General features: G+C 46.7%; 1 protein-coding gene across 1 annotated transcript in view; it reads right to left on the bottom strand.

Annotated features, from left to right (window-relative positions):
- Nucleotides 1-2,328: 2,328 nt before the first annotated feature.
- DNAJC14 (DnaJ heat shock protein family (Hsp40) member C14) overlaps nucleotides 2,329-24,068 on the bottom strand; it is a 57,245-nt gene continuing 35,505 nt past the window's right edge. Inside the window, exons 4-6 of the mRNA XM_063952581.1 lie at nucleotides 11,585-11,745; nucleotides 11,263-11,365; nucleotides 2,329-4,776 (exon numbers count right to left, since the gene is read on the bottom strand). Coding sequence (XP_063808651.1) covers nucleotides 4,548-4,776; nucleotides 11,263-11,365; nucleotides 11,585-11,745 — 493 coding nt within the window. The 3' untranslated portion in view covers nucleotides 2,329-4,547. The remainder of the gene's footprint in view (nucleotides 4,777-11,262; nucleotides 11,366-11,584; nucleotides 11,746-24,068) is intronic.

Genomic DNA, 24,068 nt, shown 5'->3' with positions numbered 1-24,068 from the left:
TTAGAGTATAAGCATATTCTTACTGTGTTTTATTAACAAGGTTTAAAGGTTATCAACTGTGTGTGCGCCCGCTGTGTGTATTCCGTACACTCAGCGCAGCGTGTGTACGTCAAGTGCGTACCACGTGCGGGACTCTGTACGCAAATAGCGTACAAAGTGCGTAGCACGTGCACGTGGTCTAGCGGCCATAGCGGCTCCACGGAAATAGTGTATAGCTTTATGTTTGAAGATAATAATTGACATTATCAATCCACACCTGCCTGACCGCCCACTGCTCAGTATTCGCAGCACTCCACTATGAACAAACCCGCCACTGAGGGACAGGGAGGAGGACAGCTGACCGGTAGGGGCTAATATTTGTTATGTTATTTCTCCTGTGGGGACCAATAGGTTTTATGGATTTATGGGGGGAACAATGTGAATAATTCATGTGGAGAGCAATAGGATTTATGTAGGGAGAAATGTGATTCATTTATGTGCGAGAAATATGATTTATGTGGGGAGCAATGCGATTGTTTTTCCTGTGTAGGCCAATGTGTGTGGATTCTTTTTTTACAGTGAGGGCCAATGTGTGTTTTTAGTTTTTTTCTGTGGAGAACTGATGGTATGCCTTGGCAATTTTAAAGTATTGTTCGGTGTGCCGCGAGTAAAAAAAAGGTTGAAAATCACTGATATATGTGGACAAAAGGAAAATCTTGTCCCTCACCATCTAATTGAGCCTAAGGATGACATATAAACACAATTTACTTAAAAATGTTTCCCCTAAATTTCTCAAGAAAAGTTTGGCCTAGGGGTGCCGTATGGGGATTCAATTGGCACATGGCGGAGCAATTTAATTGTTACACTGTTTTGGTGCACATGCAGCAGGGAAGGGGGCTGGGTCACACACATTACAGCCTGCACCCTTCTGAGGTGAGAGCTGAATAAACGCTCTTACCAGGACTTTAGATGGGTTTAGCCTCGCAAACGGTACTAAAGTGTGTGCACACGAGGCATTTGTGCACATGGGGGACACACACACACACACACACAAGCGAATTGCTCCGGCGGTGACCATTACGTTTGGGCGCCGACAAAACAACTGAATTACCCCCATAGTGTGCTCTGTAACTTGTTTGTGATTCAAATGATTCTGTTTCTTTTGGCGAGAACATAATTTGGTTTATGGAGAAGAGGGATGCACCTAGTGATTAGGAGTTCTTCTGGACAGACCAGGACTACCTAATAAATTCCTTCAGCTGTAGTAGTGCAACATTCATTTATTTCCTAATAACAGTCAGTTTAACATTTGTATATGAACTGGTAAAATAACAGCGATTCCAAAGATGAACTAAGTGTTGCTCTAGAATCGTTGCTATTTTACCAGTTTAGATTTTACTATTTATATTTGTGTGTTTCCAACAGCTGCTGTAATTGTGTACATGATGGACATGATGTAACTAAGTTTAATATATAGGATAATCTTTAAATACTCCATAATGTAAATTAAAAGGATATCTAAAGTTCACATAGTTTTCTGACTGTATGGAGACAAAGGGCCAAAAGCTTCTTTTGTATAGGTCATGATAATCAAAATTACTTGTCTAAAATTTGCAATATATCAAAAAAGAGGGTAAATTGTTTTCTTACATTATGCAAATTGCTTTTAGGAATATACAAATGATGGCTTACTAATGAGTAAGCCATCATGTGTATATTCCTAAAGGCAATTTGCATATAATATACAAGAGTCTATACCTGTATGTAGGCTTACCATACTATGGGGGGTATTTTATTCTTGTTGGAAAAACGTCAGTCGGTTTAGGTCGGAAGGGGTTCAGACCTATTGAATGCGGCCGCTTTTTTCTGACAAGTCGGAAAATCCAACTTGTCGGAATACACAAGCTGACGATCGATGTGTATTGTCGGAAGCGCGGCCAAACCAGACAGGTTTTAGCCCAGTTTCCGACAATGTCAATCCGACTTTAAATAAAAGTCGGATTGCCTTTGTCGGGAGCGGGCCAAACCTGTTGGGTTTGGCGATACATTGAATACTCACATGTTGGATCCTTTCCGTCGGAAAGGATCCAACATGAATTGAATATACCCCTATCCCTTTAAACAGAGACACTAATGAATTACACAGGTGCTGTGGCTGGCTGACGTCAAGCCTGCTTTCACCTGCTTTTAATAATCCACAGAACCTGTGTAATCCATGAGCGTCCCGGTTTACAGGGATGGCACGATAAGCATGCCTATATCGTCCTTGGGAAAAGCAGTAAAAGAATAATTCTCATGCTGCTAGGGGGATTATAGAGACCACAAAAAAAGGAAATCACAAGATCAGGCTTCAAGGCATAAAAGTTTTAATTTAACAAAATTTTAATACACAACCATTTTAAATCCCTCAAACCTGAGGATCCCCCTCAACCCCATACTGCGATTATTAAAGACAAATACATTTCAGCTGTTCCCTCTAATTAATGCAGTCTGGAATTAAAGGAGTAAATTATGATTGGAAAAAAAAAAAAATAATGAAAAAAAAAAAAAAAGCATTATTCAAAACTGTATTCTGGGGGATTACACAGATCAATAAAAGCAGCTCCGCATTATGGATTTGTTATTAGTCCTTTAAAATTTTCACATGAAGTGCAACACGAACATTTCTTTCTTATTGTTATAATCCTATTATTATATTGCCAGAAAGGTTTTAATACAAGGCCCCAACATCTGTAATTGCAGCAATCTTATTAGTGTTGTATCTTGCTTGAGCCTTCGCAGCCAGCAAGTTGCTGTTATACTGAAGTCATGGGTCTGATATCAGTGTATCCTGCTGCTAAATGTAAGTATGCAATACAGAATCTAAATGCAGAAATAACTTGTAGTTATATAACAGCAACATTAGGCCACTGGATTTTGTGCACCAGGGAATAAAACACATTTATAGATTATCAGGTTAGATAAGTGGATGTAGATCTCTAGCTGTTATTGAACACTATCATTGTCCTGAGTCAACCACTAACAAAACATGGTTCAACAGCAGCTACAAAGAGACAGGTCATTTATAACCCCTGTGATAAAATTGCCTTTTTTTGCTTTTTGATTCGCAATCATTTTCAGTGTGAGGATGAGACTTGGGGCTGAGAGGTATCACACTTGCACAGTCAGAAAATATAAAATATTCAGAAACGAAACACAGCCCGTTAAAATTGATTGTCCTATACACCGTTCCTGCAGAAATTCTCCATATAATGAGGCCTAGATCTGAGTGACACGGCCAGGCCGCAGCCACAAACATCATACCTAATCTCAAATACTGTCACAATAAAGCTTGGGCCGACTTTGTCACTTGTATTGCCTAAGCACACAAAATAAAAATGAGGAAAGTAAAAGATGTTCTGGATGGCACACAAAGATGACCAGATTGCTTACTTATGAACCGTATAATGGGATTTTTCAGCTCCAGAGAAAAAGGACTGGTTCCTCTGACAGCATCCTGGATGGATATTACACGTGCACCTACGCACAATCATTCTCTATAGATACTTAAAGTGCACTTATACATACAGGATGCACATAGAGGGAGCTTGTTGTGGCCTATCAATTCTTCAAGAACAAGTGCCCCAGAAATATGCAACATGCTGTATGAATAATTGCCATGAAATATGTCTTTAATGTTACTTGTTCACAATGAATAGACTGCACTCTTATGAATTATCGATCACTGTATAAAAGTTAGCAGTAGAGTTTAAGTATCTTCATCCCATTATACCATCATGGATGTACTATTGGGTCTTAAAATGCAACACAAAACAAACACATCACTGCAGCCATGATAACCCCATTGCAACCAAAAGGCCTTCTATCACTGGAATATTTCCAGACCACCTACTCTTTGCAATGGTTAAGTGCCAATACACAGTATAGAAAGACAATCTGCAACAAAACAGCACAACATAAAAGACAAATGCCAGCGTGTATGCTCACACATTAACGTCCATGTATAGGGAAAAACGAAATAAGAAATACAAGTGTCTTCTTCACCTTCCTAATGCCTGATAGCAAAGAACAGCAACTTTATACTGACAAAAGCATTGTGGTCTCACAGACCAACTGTATATACCTGTAACTAACAAGACTTCCTGTGCCAGGCTACATTCATACGTCCTATAGAGTCTGTTTCCCTCACAGACCTCATGCACAGAAAGCACTTCTTCTATCCAGAAAGATCTCTACACCAGGAATCTTTGGTATGATGAGTAGATAAGGTTTCTCTTTATTAAAAAAGAAAATTAAAACTTTGCTGTAAGTAATTTGTTATAGGTGCTCACAATGGAAAGCCTTGCTGGTCCCCACTGCAACAGGAGTATAGACTGGGGGGATTAAAATGAAAGAAGACATTTGACTTGTATGGTAATTAAAGCCCTTGGTAGCTTGGTTCTAGTCAGCATACTGCTGTCTGACAAGAAATAACTGGAGACTAATCATTTGAAGAGTTGTGCAACGGATGTCTGTCACCCCACTCTGACTTTTAGGAGCCATTTAGAGTTCAGGTGGATGTGGGTCACTCATCGCTGTACAGGACGCCTCATTTTCTTCTTTCGCTTGGACTTCGTCTCACTCTTGGGTGCAGGGTCAGGTTTAGAAGGTCCAGATGGGGACGGAGCTCCCTGTGAGGGCTGCTGGGGTGAGGGGAAGATGTTCCCATTAGGCATTTGTCCTGGAGAGCCTTGGAATATTCTGTTCAAGAGATTCTGCAAATCAGCAACTGATGTTGGGCTGCTTTCTGAGGGTGCCCTAAAGAGATCAAAATAAAAATTAAACCTTGCTAAATGGCAGCACTGACCATTCAGAATACACTGTAGAAGCATTGGCTCAGCTCCAAATAAATTCACCATTCTTCCTCATGTGTAGAGTAACAATCTTTTATTTATAGTAAATTCAAAAGAAACTTAGCGCCTAAGAGCAGACCTGACCTTTGTCTGCATATCATCATGGTAACTGTGATGCAAGGTACAAAATATGGAGGGCCCGTGAATGAGCGGCTATTATAGAAAAAAAATAAGAATTTACTTACCGATAATTCTATTTCTCATAGTCCGTAGTGGATGCTGGGGACTCCGAAAGGACCATGGGGAATAGCGGCTCCGCAGGAGACTGGGCACAAAAGTAAAAGCTTTAAGACTACCTGGTGTGCACTGGCTCCTCCCCCTATGACCCTCCTCCAAGCCTCAGTTAGGATACTGTGCCCGGACGAGCGTACACAATAAGGAAGGATTTTGAATCCCGGGTAAGACTCATACCAGCCACACCAATCACACCGTACAACTTGTGATCTGAACCCAGTTAACAGCATGATAACAGAGGAGCCTCTGAAAAGATGGCTCACAACAATAATAACCCGATTTTTTGTAACAATAACTATGTACAAGTATTGCAGACAATCCGCACTTGGGATGGGCGCCCAGCATCCACTACGGACTATGAGAAATAGAATTATCGGTAAGTAAATTCTTATTTTCTCTGACGTCCTAGTGGATGCTGGGGACTCCGAAAGGACCATGGGGATTATACCAAAGCTCCCAAACGGGCGGGAGAGTGCGGATGACTCTGCAGCACCGAATGAGAGAACTCCAGGTCCTCCTCAGCCAGGGTATCAAATTTGTAGAATTTAGCAAACGTGTTTGCCCCTGACCAAGTAGCTGCTCGGCAAAGTTGTAAAGCCGAGACCCCTCGGGCAGCCGCCCAAGATGAGCCCACTTTCCGTGTGGAATGGGCTTTTACAGATTTTGGCTGTGGCAGGCCTGCCACAGAATGTGCAAGCTGAATTGTACTACAAATCCAACGAGCAATAGTCTGCTTAGAAGCAGGAGCACCCAGCTTGTTGGGTGCATACAGGATAAACAGCGAGTCAGATTTTCTGACTCCAGCCGTCTTGGAAACATATATTTTCAGGGCCCTGACTACGTCCAGCAACTTGGAATCCTCCAAGTCCCTAGTAGCCGCAGGCACCACAATAGGCTGGTTTAAGTGAAATGCTGAAACCACCTTAGGGAGAAATTGAGGACGAGTCCTCAATTCTGCCCTGTCCGTATGAAAAATTAGGTAAGGGCTTTTATAGGATAAAGCCGCCAATTCTGAGACACGCCTGGCTGAGGCCAGGGCTAACAGCATTACCACTTTCCATGTGAGATATTTTAAGTCCACAGTGGTGAGTGGTTCAAACCAATGTGATTTTAGGAACCCCAAAACTGCATTGAGATCCCAAGGTGCCACTGGAGGCACAAAAGGAGGCTGTATATGCAGTACCCCCTTGACAAACGTCTGAACTTCAGGAACTGAAGCTAGTTCTTTTTGGAAGAATATTGACAGGGCCGAAATTTGAACCTTAATGGACCCTAATTTTAGGCCCAGACAGTCCTGTTTGCAGGAAATGCAGGAAACGACCCAGTTGAAATTCCTCTGTAGGGGCCTTCCTGGCCTCACACCACGCAACATATTTACGCCAAATACGGTGATAATGTTGCACAGTTACATCCTTCCTGGCTTTGATCAGGGTAGGGATGACTTCATCCGGAATGCCTTTTTCCTTCAGGATCCGGCGTTCAACCGCCATGCCGTCAAACGCAGCCGCGGTAAGTCTTGGAACAGACATGGTCCCTGCTGGAGCAGGTCCTTTCTTAGAGGTAGAGGCCACGGGTCTTCCGTGAGCATCTCAAGTTCCGGGTACCAAGTCCTTCTTGGCCAATCCGGAGCCACGAGTATAGTCTTTACTCCTCTCCTTCTTATGATTCTCAGTACTTTTGGTATGAGAGGAAGAGGAGGGAACACATACACTGACCGGTACACCCACGGTGTTACCAGAGCGTCCACAGCTATTGCCTGAGGGTCCCTTAACCTGGCGCAATATCTGTCCAGTTTTTTGTTGAGGCGGGACGCCATCATGTCCACCTTTGGTTTTTCCCAACGGTTCACAATCATGTGGAAGACTTCTGGGTGAAGTCCGCACTCCCCCGGGTGGAGATCGTGTCTGCTGAGGAAGTCTGCTTCCCAGTTGTCCACTCCCGGAATGAACACTGCTGACAGTGCTATCACATGATTTTCCGCCCAGCGAAGAATCCTTGCAACTTCCGTCATTGCCTTCCTGCTTCTTGTGCCGCCCTGTCTGTTTACGTGGGCGACTGCCGTGATGTTGTCCGACTGGATCAGCACCGGCTGACCCTGAAGCAGAGGCCTTGCCTGACTTAGGGCATTGTAAATGGCCCTTAGTTCCAGGATATTTATGTGAAGTGACGTTTCCATGCTTGACCACAAGCCCTGGAAATTTCTTCCCTGTGTGACTGCTCCCCAGCCTCTCAGGCTGGCATCCGTGGTCACCAGGACCCAGTCCTGAATGCCGAATCTGCGGCCCTCTAGAAGATGAGCACTCTGCAACCACCACAGGAGAGACACCCTTGTCCTTGGAGACAGGGTTATCCGCTGATGCATTTGAAGATGCGATCCGGACCATTTGTCCAGCAGATCCCACTGAAAAGTTCTTGCGTGGAATCTGCCGAATGGAATCGCTTCGTAAGAAGCCACCATTTTTCCCAGGACCCTTGTGCATTGATGCACTGACACTTGGCCTGGTTTTAGGAGGTTCCTGACTAGGTCGGATAACTCCCTGGCTTTCTCCTCCGGGAGAAACACCTTTTTCTGTACTGTGTCCAGAATCATCCCTAGGAACAGCAGACGTGTCGTCGGAATCAGCTGCGATTTTGGAATATTTAGAATCCATCCGTGCTGTCGTAGTACTACTTGAGATAGTGCTACTCCGACCTCTAACTGTTCTCTGGACCTTGCCCTTATCAGGAGATCGTCCAAGTAAGGGATAATTAAGACGCCTTTTCTTCGAAGAAGAATCATCATTTCGGCCATTACCTTGGTAAAGACCCGGGGTGCCGTGGACAATCCAAACGGCAGCGTCTGAAACGGATAGTGACAGTTCTGTACCACAAACCTGAGGTACCCTTGGTGAGAAGGGTAAATTGGGACATGGAGGTAAGCATCCTTGATGTCCAGAGACACCATATAGTCCCCTTCTTCCAGGTTCGCTATCACTGCTCTGAGTGATTCCATCTTGAATTTGAACCTTTGTATGTAAGTGTTCAAGGATTTCAGATTTAAAATAGGTCTCACCGAGCCGTCCGGCTTCGGTACCACAAACAGCGTGGAATAATACCCCTTTCCCTGTTGTAGGAGGGGTACCTTGATTATCACCTGCTGGGAATACAGCTTGTGAATGGCTTCCAATACCGCCTCCCTGTCGGGGGGAGACGTTGGTAAAGCAGACTTCAGGAACCGGCGAGGGGGAGACGTCTCGAATTCCAATTTGTACCCCTGAGATACTACCTGCAGGATCCAGGGGTCCACTTGCGAGTGAGCCCACTGCGCGCTGAAATTCTTGAGACGGGCCCCCACCGTGCCTGAGTCCGCTTGTAAGGCCCCAGCGTCATGCTGAGGACTTGGCAGAAGCGGGGGAGGGCTTCTGTTCCTGGGAAGAGGCTGTCTGCTGCAGTCTTTTTCCCCTTCCTCTGCCCCGGGGCAGATACGAGTGGCCTTTTGCCCGCTTGCCCTTATGGGGACGAAAGGACTGAGCCTGAAAAGACGGTGTCTTTTTCTGCTGAGAGGTGACCTGGGGTAAAAAGGTGGATTTCCCAGCCGTTGCCGTGGCCACCAGGTCCGATAGACCGACCCCAAATAACTCCTCCCCTTTATACGGCAATACTTCCATATGCCGTTTGGAATCCGCATCACCTGACCACTGTCGCGTCCATAACCCTCTTCTGGCAGAAATGGACAGCGCACTTACTCTTGATGCCAGAGTGCAAATATCCCTCTGTGCATCTCTCATATATAGAAATGCATCCTTTAAATGTTCTATAGTCAATAATATATTGTCCCTGTCCAGGGTATCAATATTTTCAGTCAGGGAATCCGACCAAGCCACCCCAGCACTGCACATCCAGGCTGAGGCGATTGCTGGTCGCAGTATAATACCAGTACGTGTGTATATACTTTTTAGGATATTTTCCAGCTTCCTATCAGCTGGTTCCTTGAGGGCGGCCGTATCAGGAGACGGTAACGCCACTTGTTTTGATAAGCGCGTGAGCGCCTTATCTACCCTAGGGGGTGTTTCCCAACGCGCCCTAACCTCTGGCGGGAAAGGGTATAATGCCAATAATTTTTTAGAAATTAGCAGTTTTTTATCGGGGGAAACCCACGCTTCATCACACACCTCATTTAATTCATCTGATTCAGGAAAAACTACGGGTAGTTTTTTCACACCCCACATAATACCCTTTTTTGTGGTACTTGTAGTATCAGAAATGTGCAAAACCTCCTTCATTGCCGTGATCATGTAACGTGTGGCCCTACTGGAAAATACGTTTGTTTCCTCACCGTCGACACTGGAGTCAGTGTCCGTGTCTGGGTCTGTGTCGACCACCTGAGGTAACGGGCGCTTTAGAGCCCCTGACGGTGTTTGAGACGCCTGTACAGGTATTAACTGATTTGCCGGCTGTCTCATGTCGTCAACAGTCTTTTGTAAAGTGCTGACACTATCACGTAATTCCTTCCATAAGACCATCCAGTCAGGTGTCGACTCCCTAGGGGGTGACATCACTAATACAGGCAATTGCTCCGCCTCCATACCATTTTCCTCCTCATACATGTCGACACAACGTACCGACACACAGCACACACACAGGGAATGCTCTGATAGAGGACAGGACCCCACTAGCCCTTTGGGGAGACAGAGGGAGAGTTTGCCAGCACACACCAGAGCGCTATATATATATATATACAGGGATAACCTTATATAAGTGTTTTTCCCTTATATAGCTGCTGTATAGATTTATCTGCCAAATTAGTGCCCCCCCTCTCTTTGTTTTACCCTGTTTCTGTAGTGCAGGACTGCAGGGGAGAGTCAGGGAGCTTCCCTCCAACGGAGCTGTGAGGAAAAATGGCGCCAGTGTGCTGAGGAGATAGGCTCCGCCCCCTTCTCGGCGGCCGTTCTCCCGCTTTTTTATGGAAAAACAGGCATGAGTTAAATGCATCCATATAGCCCAGGAGCTATATGTGATGCATTTTTTGCCCCCTAAGGTGTTTATATTGCGTCTCAGGGCGCCCCCACCCAGCGCCCTGCACCCTCAGTGACCGGAGTGTGAAGTGTGCTGAGAGCAATGGCGCACAGCTGCGGTGCTGTGCGCTACCTTATTGAAGACAGGACGACTTCTGCCGCCGATTTTTCCGGACCTCTTCTGCTCTTCTGGCTCTGTAAGGGGGACGGCGGCGCGGCTCTGGGACCCATCCATGGCTGGGCCTGTGATCGTCCCTCTGGAGCTAATGTCCAGTAGCCTAAGAAGCCCAATCCACTCTGCACGCAGGTGAGTTCGCTTCTTCTCCCCTTAGTCCCTCGATGCAGTGAGCCTGTTGCCAGCAGGTCTCACTGAAAATAAAAAACCTAAAACTAAACTTTTTTCTAAGCAGCTCAGGAGAGCCACCTAGACTGCACCCTTCTCGTTCGGGCACAAAAATCTAACTGAGGCTTGGAGGAGGGTCATAGGGGGAGGAGCCAGTGCACACCAGGTAGTCTTAAAGCTTTTACTTTTGTGCCCAGTCTCCTGCGGAGCCGCTATTCCCCATGGTCCTTTCGGAGTCCCCAGCATCCACTAGGACGTCAGAGAGATATATATATATATTATACGTCATCTACAGTACCTATAGTTAAGACAACCTGTCCGCAGTGTGACTTTCTCCTCCCCGCAGAATTCATCCTCCTCTCTTCCACATAACCACTTCCAGCCCTAATGCTCTAAAGTACCAGGAGTGTTTATTTGCAGAAACAGAAGAAGCGCTGCGGAGGTAGACGGGGCCTCAGTTTTGCACTTAGCTCAGTCACTTCTGAAGCAACCATCAGGGGTTAGGAGAATGTAACCTAAATGGCAGGTGACCTTATACTTTATTATATATAGCATTGCGTCTACAATCTTGTTAACAGGTCTTCAATGTGAATGGCTTAGTTTTCTGGCACGAAATCCAAATGTATTAATCAGCTGCACTTAGAATAAACACAGTCCTTTATAAATGAAAATTCAACATAAATGACTTGTTAGATATTTTCATGGTTTCAGAAGAATAGGGATTCATATTTGTGCACATAAACTTTGAGGAAAGACGGGGCAACTACAGAGGATCTCTTTTATCCATCTCCTGCCTCTCCTAACATGAAATAATTCAAACCTTTGTCGTCCTGGATTTGGAGGATTTCTTGAGCCAAATGAAATGTGATACGGGACCCGGTGCGTGTCCGGTGTGATTCCTACACGTTGGCATCCTGCCCATTCTAAAGAGAGAAATGGAGTGCAGGTAACAATAATAGATTTGCTTAAAAAAAAAATATTACATTTGTGATACAACCTTTTGTCTTATACACATATGAGGTCTGGAGAATAGAGAGAAGTATTTAACCAATTACACTGTAACTGTGCCTTAATGAAGATATATGAAAGCTGATCACCCAGAAAAGAAAGTAAACAGTCTTTGGTCCCCTTACCCTACTTACCTGTTATGTCAAACACTTTGCCTTGCATCATAGCAAAGTAGGTGATCTTAAGTCCAAGCATACTAGATTCTGCCCAGAAATCTCCCTCTTCTGCCGAGTGCATTTTCCCACATTCAGCGCAGTAACGAGCACTTGCAGGATCCCGATCTATTTCAAATCTCCTGCCAAAACATACGGATACTCAGTGACAGGAGAGAAATGGATTCTTCAGCTGTATAATATCTTTTTAGGCAAGTGCTTTTATCCACTGTTATAGTATTAATAGGGGCACTAAACAAAACCAGATGAGATGAGACCAACATGTCCATGCTCAATTATGTTAAAACACACAAAGTGACATTAATGGATTTTATATTTAACAAAGACATTTTCCTACCTAAGAAAGTTTTTCACAAACTGATTTTTTTAAATTACTTAACTTTAATAAATGGTTAATACCAGAATCAAATGGGCTTGATTTAACTACGTATGGTGTAAAACCTCCATTGCTATGTGTGTGCTCTAGTTGTATTGCTGGGGTGTGTCAGTGCTCGCTCACTCACTCATCTGGTTATACCAGCCATGCTAAGCAAACATCCAGGTCAAAAAGTGTGTGAGCTCATCAGGGGGTGGGAAAATGATTGCCTATACATAAGATTAGGTGCAATGAAATCCAAAACAGGTGTTTGAAAAAAAATACTAGACGGAAAAGTAGCACAAAAAAAAAAAAAAAAGAAGAGGAGATTTATGGTAGACTTATTGTTAAATCTCTTCCTGCGATGTACACTGGGTTCCACAAGGAATACATCGGGGTGTAGAGATGGATCTTGATCCAGGCACCAACAGGTTAAATAAAACTTTAGCTGTCTCAGGGTGCACTGGGGCCTCCTCTATAACCCTGCCTCCAGGCACTGTGAGCTCAGTTTCATTAACCAGTCCAATGCAGGAGCAGGTAAAAGAGAAGGCAGATGTTAGTCACATAGAACCACATTCTCAGGAGAAGAGAACAGCGGCTAATGCCATACAAACCCATAGAAGCTAGGTGCATCAGGGCGGGCGCCCTGTGGAACCCAATGTACCTAGCAGAAAGAGAATTAACAATGGTAAGTCTACCATAAATCTCATTTTCTGCAGTAGGGTACACTGTGTTCCACAGGGAATACATAGGGGATGTCCTAAAGCAGTTCCTCAAGGGAGCCTCGTTTGTGGAAACCAAACAGTACAAAAATGGTATCTGAACTCCTAATAGAGGCAGTTCTCTTCACATATATGCAGAGAGCCTGTACCACAGCCAAAGACGGTTCTTTGGAGGACAAGTCAGAGGAGATGAAGGCCGGAACCACTATCTCTTGATTAAGGTGAAAAGAGGACACCACCTTAGGTAAATAACCAGGGCGAGTTCTAAGAACTGCTCAGTTACAATGAAATACAGAAAGGGTGGACGACAGGACAAAGCGCCTAGATCTGACACCCTTCTGGCAGAGGCAATAGCCAGTAAGAACAGGACCTTAGCCATAAACCATTTAAGGTCACTGACTCAAGAGGTTCAAATGGAGACTCTTGCAGGGCATTCAGGACAACAGATAAATCCCATGGAGTCACAGGAGGGACATAGGGAGGTTGAATCCGCAATACACCCTGAGTGAAGGTATGAACGTCAGGTATAGATGCAATCTTTCTCTGAAACCACACCGACAAGGCAGATTTGTGAACACTGAGGGAGGCTAGACGAAGGCCCAAGTCTAGGCCTTGTTGCCGGAAAGCCAGGATTCTGGACGTCTTGAATCTGTGAACATCATAGTTTTTATCGCACACCAGGTGAAATAAGAATTCCAGACTCTAATAGATCCGGGCAGATGCCGGTTTGCGGGCCTTAGACATAGTTTGGATGACCGCCTCAGAAAATCCTTTTGCCCTTAGGAGTGAAGCTTAAAGAGCCATGCTGTCAAAACCAGCCTGGCCAGGTCTGGGTAGAGATAAGGGCCCTGTACGAGGAGGTCTGGTTGCTGAGGAAGTAGAAGAGGATGCTCTATCGATAGACCCTGCAGGTCTGAGAACCAATACCTTCTGGGCCACACTGGAGCGACTAGAAGTAGTATTCCTCCTTCTTGCTTGAACATCCGCAGGACCCTAGGCAGGAGTGACACTGGAGGGAACACGTAAGGCAGCCGAAAGTTACATGGAATGTCTAGTGCGTCCACGAACGCTGCTTGAGGATCCCTTGTCCTTGATCCGAAGACCGGAACTTTGTGATTGTATCAAGACGCCATCAGGTCTACATCTGATAGGCCCCACTTGTCCACTAGGCGTTGAAAGACTTCCGGATGAAGACTCCACTCTCAGGCATGCACATACTGGCGACTGAGGAAGTCCGCTTCCCAGTTGAGGACACCCGGAATGAACACTGCCGATATTGCTGGCAGAAGGCGTTCCGCCCATTGAAGGATTTTTGACACTTCCAACATTGCCATGCGGCTTAGAGTGCCGCCTTGATGGTTGATGTATGCCACCGTGGTGACGTTGTCTGACCGTACTTGAACAGGTCTGTTCTGTACTAGAGGCAGGGCAAGAGACAACGCATTGAACACTGCCCGCAACTCCAGAATGTTTATCGGGAGGAGTGATTCCTCGTTGGTCCACCAACCCTGAAAGAGTGTTGATCCAAAACCGCGCCCCATCCCCTCAGGCTGGCGTCCCTCGTCAGCAGGACCCAGTCGGTGATCCAGAAGGGACGGCCCCTGCTTAATTGCTGGTCCTGAAGCCACCAGGTCAGCGACAGACGAACCTCCAGAGTCAAAGTGATTATATGAGACCTGATCCGATGAGGTAGGCTGTCCCATTTGGAAAGGATTAACCTCTGCAGAGGGCGGGAATAAAATTGCGCGTACTCCACCATGTCGAATGCCGACACCATCAGACCCAGTACCTGCATTGCCGAGTTTAATCGATACTCTGGGCTAACAAAGGAAACATCTTATCCTGTCCTGAAGCTTCAGGATCTTCTCTGGAGACAGAAACAGCCGTTGACTGTGCGTGTCCAGCAGTGCCCCCCAGGTGCACCATGCTCTGAGCTGAGACCAGTGAGGATTTCTTCCAATTGATGAGCCACCCGTGGGCTTGTAGGAAGCTTACTGTCAGTTGTAGATGGCTTAGAAGGACATCGTGGAGTTTGCGAGGATCAGCAAGTCATCCAAATACGGCAGGATTCTGATTCCCTGGTGACGGAGATGAGCAGTCATTACAGCCATAACCTTGGTGAAGATCCGAGGGTCCGTAGCGAGTCCAAATGGCAGAGCCTGAAACTCATAGTGGATGTTGCCAATAGCAAACTGCAGACATTGCAGATGCGACATGGCAATAGGTATTTGCAGGTATGCATCCTGTATATTCAGGGATACCATATAGTCTCCGGGTTCCATGGCCAGTACAATTAAGCGCAGAGTTTCCATACAAAACTTAGATACTCTCACAAACTTATTCAATGATTTTAAGTTGAGTATAGGCTGGAAAGACCCCCATTGGGTTTCGGAACTATAAACAGGGTCGAATAGTATCCTTTGCCTCTTTGGGACAGAGGCACCGGCACCACCACTCCTGTATCCAGGAGGGAACTCACCACCAATTGTAGAGTGTGCGCTATTAACGGATCTGAAGGGATAATCGTGGTGCAGAACTGGTGAGGGGGACGTCTCTTGAAGGAGACTGCGTACCCGTGAGAGACGACATCCCGCACCCATGTGTCTGAAGTGGTCTTTAACCAGACCTGGGTGAACTGTAGAAGCCGGCCTCCCACCCTGGGATCCCCCAGGGGGAGACCCGCCTCGTCATGCGGCAGGCTTGTCTTGTTTAGAAGCAGGCTGACAGGACGACCAGAACTGTTTTGTTTTGGGCTTTGTGGTTTTGGTAGCACAAGACTGTCTTGGGTATGCCTGACCTTTTGCTTTCCCATGAGGCCGAAACAAAAAGAAAAGTGGTACCTTTTGCCCTCTGTGCAGAGGTAGGACTTGGGAGAAATGCAGTCTTAGCAGCCGCTAAATGAGACACAATTTTATTTAGGTCTTCCCCAAACAAGATGTCTCCCTTAAAAGGGAGTACCTCCAAGGTCTTTTTGGAGTCCAGGTCCACCTTCCATGACCTCAATCACAGAATACGGCGGGCCAGGACAGACGTAGTCGACGCCTTAGCCGCCAATACATCTGCCTCAGAGGAAGCTTCCTGGATACAATAGGCAGCGGTGGTAATGTGAGACAAATATTGTCTGGCCTTGTCAAATAATTCATCGGGTAGCTCTTCCTCCAGCGCCTGAACCCATGCTTCAATACATTTTGCCGCCCAGGAGGCAGCAATAGTGGGTCTATGTACAGCACCTGTTAGGGAGTAAATAGATTTCAGGCAGCCCTCTACACGTTTGTTTGTCGGTTCCTTCAATGAGGTGACAGTAGTGACACGCAAAGTAGAAGATACCACCAGACGGGTGACATGGGAATCCACCGGTGGCGGATTTTCCCACTTGTTGCATAACTCTGCAGGGAGAGGATATCGAGCTAAGGCCCGTTTAGATGGGGGGGAATTTCTTCCCTGGCTCAGACCAGGGTTCTCGGCATATGTCCACTAAATGGTCAGAATGTGGTAATAGAGTTTTAGTTACCTTCTGACGTTTAAACTTGTCAGGTTTCTTAGTCACCCCAGTGGAATCCTCATCATCAGAGATTTGGAGGATCTGTCTAATATCAACCACCAAGTCAGGGACATCCACATGTAAAGAAGATTCCTCGTCAGAAGCATCTGATTCAGTGTCTGACATGACAGTTAGTTCCCCATCCTCATCAGAAGAAACTTCTGAGAGATGCGTGGACTGTGAGGAAGTAGCAGCCCGCTTAGATGACCGAAGGGCACGAGTGTGACCTATAGCAGATTTATGTCTAACCAAAGATTGGTTTAATTGCTGCAACTGGTTAGACAAATTATCCACCCAAGGTGGATTAACCATAGGGACAATTTGTGACTGTAGTGGCACAGGTGATCCCATAGTAGGCATACGGCGGTCCACCAGAGTACCCAACAGAGTTGAGAAAATAGCCCAGGGTGGCTCCTGATTATTTATTTATTACCAGTTATTTATATAGCGCACAAATATTTCGCAGCACTTTACAGAGAATATTTGCCCATTCACATCAGTCCCTGCCCCAGTGGAGCTTACAATCTAGATTCCCTACCACATGTACACACACACACACACACACACACACACACACACACACACACACACGGGTTAATTTTTTGTTGGGAGTCAATTAACCTACCAGTATATTTTTGGATTGTGAGAGGAAACTGGAGAACCCGGAGGAAACCCACGCAAGTACGGGGAGAATATACAAACTCTGCAGTTAGGGCCATGGTAAGAATCGAACCCATGACCTCAGTGCTGTGAGGCAGTAATGCTAACCATTACACCATCTGTACCATCCTGATTGGTTGCGGGAGCTGCGGACTGACTGGGAGAGGTATGGCACACATTACACATACCATCATGTAAAACTTCCCCCTCAAGTAAATCCTTGGTGCATGCCCTGCATGATGCGGGAGCATCCTCAGGTTTACTGCGCTTTTTGTTAGACATTTCAGAAAATGCAACAATAGAGCGTATGAGTACGATAAAGCCAGACAGAGTACACTACCTGCGAATAAATTCTTTAGTATGCAACTGAGCACCAAGAATACAAGACCTGCGAATAAATCCGGTATTATGAGACTAAGTCCCCAGTACACAACAACACCTGAGAATAAATCCGGTAGTAGTTGACTGAGTACACAGTATAATACGTATAATCAGTAAATACTGTGACGCACTATATAAACGTCCCTGATGCAACTAGTCCCTTAGGGTACAGAATATAGTGATAGATATATCTGTGTAAACACTGAAAATGAAATCCACACAGCAGATACAGGCACACAGTCACAGTGACAATGCAGATAATTATTAGTTATGACAATAAAACTGCACTGGACTAGTATACAATAGTATATCTATATATCTATATATATCTATATCTATATATAACAGTGCGGTCCTAGACCGGAGGTATATATCAGAATACTTGTTCTTTTCTAACGCTGTCTGTATAAAGACATGTAGAATAGTTAAGTGTTTGTAAAGTCACAGCGCTGTAGTCAGGCGGCTTTACAAGGGAGACCTTGCCCTGCAGTCCCGGAGACCAGCCGCAGCTATACCTAAGATGGCGCACAGCGTCTCAGTCAGGGAGTGAGGGAGAGTGAAAGGCAGCTCCAGAGCGGGAAAATCTAATCAGAGATGGCGCCCTGGGCCAGGGGAGGGGCTACAGGTCAAGCGACGACTCCCCTATGCTGGTCCTCACTGCCTGGTTGTATGGAGTCTTATTAAACTGGGTGTTAGTACACCAGACCTGTAGTCCTATGCCCTGGCAGATATAGTGGGGTCCCTGTGCGCAACAGTGTCCATGCCAGCGTCGCTGTCTGTCTACCTAGACTGCAAACGGAACACAATTTAGTAGCGGGTCCCGCCTTGGGGGACCCTCTTAGCTCCTCCCCATGCCAGCCACGCGAACCAGGAGAGATGAGCATCTACGACCGTGTGCCTAGAGCCGGAGCGTATCCGCCGCAAGTACCCGGGAACTGAGCCGTGGGAGTATGCGACGCCGCTTGGGAGGTGATGGAGCTGCAGCACTGAATGTCACTCTGACATGTAACAGTGCTGCGGCCCTTGAAGTCTTCTTAGAAAGTTTCTTTCAGGGCTGCCCATCGCAGCCCTCCTGTTGACTAGCCTGCTCTGCAGGCACCAACTCGAAAACTGAACTCTCAGTGCCTGGAGGCGGGGTTATAGAGGAGGCTCCAATGCATCCTGGGACAGCCAAAGCTTTAACCTGTTGGTGCCTGGCTCAAGATCCATCTCTACACCCCGATGTATTCCCTGTGGAACACAGTGTACCCCGCTGCAGAAACATTATTTTCTGATCACCTTAGGAATTAACTAAGGGAGCTAATCTTGCAGTTTTAGGCTTTCTGCTATGAGCATGTATCTTCAGTAAAGCAACGATTCCTAGTATTAGATTTGGCCTTAAAGATGGGTCCACACCGGTCAATATATCGGCTGTTCAACTTAATGGTTGATATATATCATGGGCGCATCAGTGGGTGTGTACCCCCGATATGTTTGTGAACGATGTCGTTCACAGACATAGCACTTCGGCCCTGCAACATGACCTATAGTCAATATATCGATATATCTGCGCATCGTGCTGTGTGTACGGACGGGCCGCAGAGGCCATCGGTGACTGACAAAACAACTTGGCAGGCACTTGTATATGACCGCCCAGTTTGTGATGTCAGGCACAACACATCGGCCCAATGATCGGTAAGTGTGTATGTACTTACCCATCGTAAGTTAGGTTAGCGGGTAGGCCAGATGACCGCCCTGTCGGCCTAGTGTGTACCCAGCATAAGGCTACACGTCGAGAAACTACTTGTTTTAACAAAGCCTTATTAAAGTGTAGAGATAAGGACACAAAGCAAAAAATAAGAATTTACTTACCAATAATTCTATTTCTCGTAGTCCGTAGTGGATGCTGGGGACTCCGTCAGGACCATGGGGATTAGCGGCTCCGCAGGAGACAGGGCACAAAAGTAAAAGCTTTAGGATCAGGTGGTGTGCACTGGCTCCTCCCCCTATGACCCTCCTCCAAGCCTCAGTTAGGATACTGTGCCCGGACGAGCGTACACAATAAGGAAGGATTTTGAATCCCGGGTAAGACTCATACCAGCCACACCAATCACACTGTACAACCTGTGATCTGAACCCAGTTAACAGCATGATAACAGCGGAGCATCTGAAAAGATGGCTCACAACAATAATAACCCGATTTTTGTAACAATAACTATGTACAAGTATTGCAGACAATCCGCACTTGGGATGGGCGCCCAGCATCCACTACGGACTACGAGAAATAGAATTATCGGTAAGTAAATTCTTATTTTCTCTGACGTCCTAAGTGGATGCTGGGGACTCCGTCAGGACCATGGGGATTATACCAAAGCTCCCAAACGGGCGGGAGAGTGCGGATGACTCTGCAGCACCGAATGAGAGAACTCCAGGTCCTCCTCAGTCAGGGTGTGCCCCTGACCAAGTATCAGCTCGGCAAAGTTGTAAAGCCGAGACCCCTCGGGCAGCCGCCCAAGATGAGCCCACCTTCCTTGTGGAATGGGCATTTACATATTTTGGCTGTGGCAGGCCTGCCACAGAATGTGCAAGCTGAATTGTACTACACATCCAACTAGCAATCGTCTGCTTAGAAGCAAGAGCACCCAGTTTGTTGGGTGCATACAGGATAACAGCAAGTCAGTTTTCCTGACTCCAGCCGTCCTGGAAACTATATTTTCAGGGCCCTGACAACATCTAGCAACTTGGAGTCCTCCAAGTCCCTAGTAGCCGCAGGTACCACAATAAGCTGGTTCGGGTGAAACACTGACACCACCTTAGGGAGAAAACTGGGGATGAGTCCGCAGCTCTGCCCTGTCCGAATGGACAATCAGATATGGGCTTTTTTGAGACAAACGCCGCCAATTCTGACACTCGCCTGGCCGAGGCCAGGGCCAACAGCATGGTCACTTTCCCTGTGAGATATTTCAAATCCACAGATTTGAGCGGTTTAAACCAATGTGATTTGAGGAATCCCAGAACTACGTTGAGATCCCACAGTGCCACTGGAGGCACAAAAGGGGGTTGTATATGCAGTACTCCCTTGACAAACTTCTGGACTTCAGGAACTGAAGCCAATTCTTTCTGGAAGAAAATCGACAGGGCCGAAATTTGAACCTTAATGGACCCCAATTTGAGGCCCATAGACACTCCTGTTTGCAGGAAATGCAGGAAACGACCGAGTTGAAATTTCTTCATGGGGCCTTCCTGGCCTCACACCACGCAACATATTTTCGCCACATGTGGTGATAATGTTGTGCGGTCACCTCCTTCCTGGCTTTGACCAGGGTAGGAATGACCTCTTCCGGAATGCCTTTTTCCCTTAGGATCCGGCGTTCAACCGCCATGCCGTCAACGCAGCCGCGGTAAGTCTTGGAACAGACATGGTACTTGCTGAAGCAAGTCCCTTCTTAGCGGCAGAGGCCATGAGTCCTCTGTGAGCATCTCTTGAAGTTCCGGGTACCAAGTCCTTCTTGGCCAATCCGGAGCCACGAGTATAGTTCTTACTCCTCTACGTCTTATAATTCTCAATACCTTGGGTATGAGAAGCAGAGGAGGGAAGACATACACCGACTGGTACACCCACGGTGTTACCAGAACGTCCACAGCTATTGCCTGAGGGTCTTTTGACCTGGCGCAATACTTGTCCAGTTTTTTGTTCAGGCGGGACGCCATCATGTCCACCTTTGGTCTTTTCCAACGGTTCACAATCATGTGGAAGACTTCCCGATGAAGTCCCCACTCTCCCGGGTGGAGGTTGTGCCTGCTGAGTAAGTCTGCTTCCCAGTTGTCCACTCCCGGAATGAACACTGCTGACAGTGCTATCACATGATTTTCCGCCCAGCGAAAAATCCTTGCAGTTTCTGCCATTGCCCTCCTGCTTCTTGTGCCGCCCTGTCTGTTTACGTGGGCGACTGCCGTGATGTTGTCCCACTGGATCAATACCGGCTGACCTTGAAGCAGAGGTCTTGCTAAGCTTAGAGCATTGTAAATTGCCCTTAGCTGCAGTATATTTATGTGGAGAAAAATCTCCAGACTTGATCACACTCCCTGGAAATTTTTTCCCTGTGTGACTGCTCCCCAGCCTCTCAGGCTGGCCTCCGTGGTCACCAGCATCCAATCCTGAATGCCGAATCTGCGGCCCTCTAGAAGATGAGCACTCTGTAACCACCACAGGAGAGACACCCTTGTCCTTGGAGATAGGGTTATCCACTGATGCATCTGAAAATGCGATCCGGACCATTTGTCCAGCAGATCCCACTGAAAAGTTCTTGCGTGAAATCTGCCGAATGGAATCGCTTCGTAATAAGCCACCATTTTTCCCAGGACTCTTGTGCAATGATGCACTGACACTTTTCCTGGTTTTAGGAGGTTCCTGACTAGCTCGGATAACTCCCTGGCTTTCTCCTCCGGGAGAAACACCTTTTTCTGGACTGTGTCCAGAACCATCCCTAGGAACAGCAGACGTGTCGTCGGAAACGGCTGCGATTTTGGATATTTAGAATCCACCCGTGCTGTCGTAGAACTACTTGAGATAGTGCTACTCCGACTTCCAACTGTTCTCTGGACCTTGCCCTTATCAGGAGATCGTCCAAGTAAGGGATAATTAAGACGCCTTTTCTTTGAAGAAGAATCATCATTTCGGCCATTACTTTGGTAAAGACCCGGGGTGCCGTGGACAATCCAAACGGCAGCGTCTGAAACTGATAGTGACAGTTCCGTACCACGAACCTGAGGTACCCTTGGTGAGAAGGGCAATTTGGGACATGGAGGTAAGCATCCTTGATGTCCAGGGACACCATATAGTCCCCTTCTTCCTGGTTCGCTATCACTGCTCTGAGTGACTCCATCTTGATTTGAACCTTTGTATGTAAGTGTTCAAAGATTTCCCATTTAGAATAGGTCTCACCGAGCCGTCTGGCTTCAGTACCACAATATAGTGTGGAATAATACCCCTTTCCCTGTTGTAGGAGGGGTACTTTGATTATCACCTGCTGGGAATACAGCTTGTGAATTGTTTCCAATACTGCCTCCCTGTCGGAGGAAGACGTTGGTAAAGCAGACATCAGGAGCCTGCGAGGGGGAGACGTCTCGAATCTCCAGTCTGTACCCCTGGGATACTACTTGTAGGATCCAGGGGTCCACTTGCGAGTGAGCCCACTACGCGCTGAAACTCTTGAGACGACTTCCCACCGCACTTGAGTCCGCTTGTACGGCCCCAGCGTCATGCTGAGGACTTGGCAGAAGCTGTGGAGGGCTTCTGTTCCTGGGAATGGGCTGCCTGCTGCAGTCTTCTTCCCTTTCCTCTATCCCTGGGCAGATATGACTGGCCTTTTGCCCGCTTGCCCTTATGGGGACGAAAGGACTGAGGCTGAAAAGACGGTGTCTTTTTCTGCTGAGATGTGATTTGGGGTAAAAAAGGTGGATTTTCCAGCTGTTGCCGAGGCCACCAGGTCCGATGGACCGACCCCAAATAACTCCTCCCCTTTATACGGCAATACTTCCATGTGCCGTTTGGAATCTGCATCACCTGACCACTGTCGTGTCCATAAACATCTTCTGGCAGATATGGACATCGCACTTACTCTTGATGCCAGAGTGCAAATATCCCTCTGTGCATCTCGCATATATAGAAATGCATCCTTTAAATGCTCTATAGTCAATAAAATACTGTCCCTGTCAAGGGTATCAATATTTTCAGTCAGGAAATCCGACCAAGCCACCCCAGCGCTGCACATCCAGGCTGAGGCGATCGCTGGTCGCAGTATAACACCAGTATGTGTGTATATACCTTTTTAGGATATTTTCCAGCCTCTCAGCTGGCTCCTTGAGGGCGGCCCTATCTGGAGACGGTACCGCCACTTGTTTTGATAAGCGTGTGAGCGCCTTATCCACCCTAAAGGGTGTTTCCCAACGCGCCCTAACTTCTGGCGGGAAAGGGTATACCGCCAATAATTTTCTATCGGGGGAAACCCACGCATCATCACACACTTCATTTAATTTATCTGATTCAGGAAAAACTACAGGTAGTTTTTTCACACCCCACATAATACCCTTCTTGTGGTACTTGTAGTATCAGAAATATGTAACCTCTCCTTCATTGCCCTTAACATGTAACGTGTGGCCCTAAAGGAAAATACGTTTGTTTCTTCACCGTCGACACTGGAGTCAGTGTCCGTGTCTGTGTCGACCGACTGAGGTAAATGAGCGTTTTACAGCCCCTGACGGTGTTTTAGACGCCTGGACAGGTACTAATTTGTTTGCCGGCCGTCTCATGTCGTCAACCGACCTTGCAGCGTGTTGACATTATCACGTAATTCCTTAAATAAGCCATCCATTCCGGTGTCGACTCCCTAGAGAGTGACATCACCATTTCAGGCAATTGCTCCGCCTCCTCACCAACATCGTCCTCATACATGTCGACACACACGTACCGACACACAGCACACACACAGGGAATGCTCTGATAGAGGACAGGACCCCACTAGCCCTTTGGGGAGACAGAGGGAGAGTTTGCCAGCACACACCAAAAACGCTATAATTATACAGGGACAACCTTTATATAAGTGTTTTTCCCTTATAGCATTTTAATATATATATATACATATCGCCAAATAAGTGCCCCCCCTCTCTGTTTTAACCCTGTTTCTGTAGTGCAGTGCAGGGGAGAGCCTGGGAGCCTTCCCACCAGCATTTCTGTGAGGGAAAATGGCGCTGTGTGCTGAGGAGAATAAGCCCCACCCCCTTTTCGGCGGGCTTCTTCTCCCGTTT

The sequence above is a fragment of the Pseudophryne corroboree genome, chromosome 2 (assembly GCF_028390025.1).
Source record: "Pseudophryne corroboree isolate aPseCor3 chromosome 2, aPseCor3.hap2, whole genome shotgun sequence".
NCBI lineage: Eukaryota > Metazoa > Chordata > Amphibia > Anura > Myobatrachidae > Pseudophryne > Pseudophryne corroboree.
This window is presented reverse-complemented; position numbering and strand designations above follow the sequence as displayed.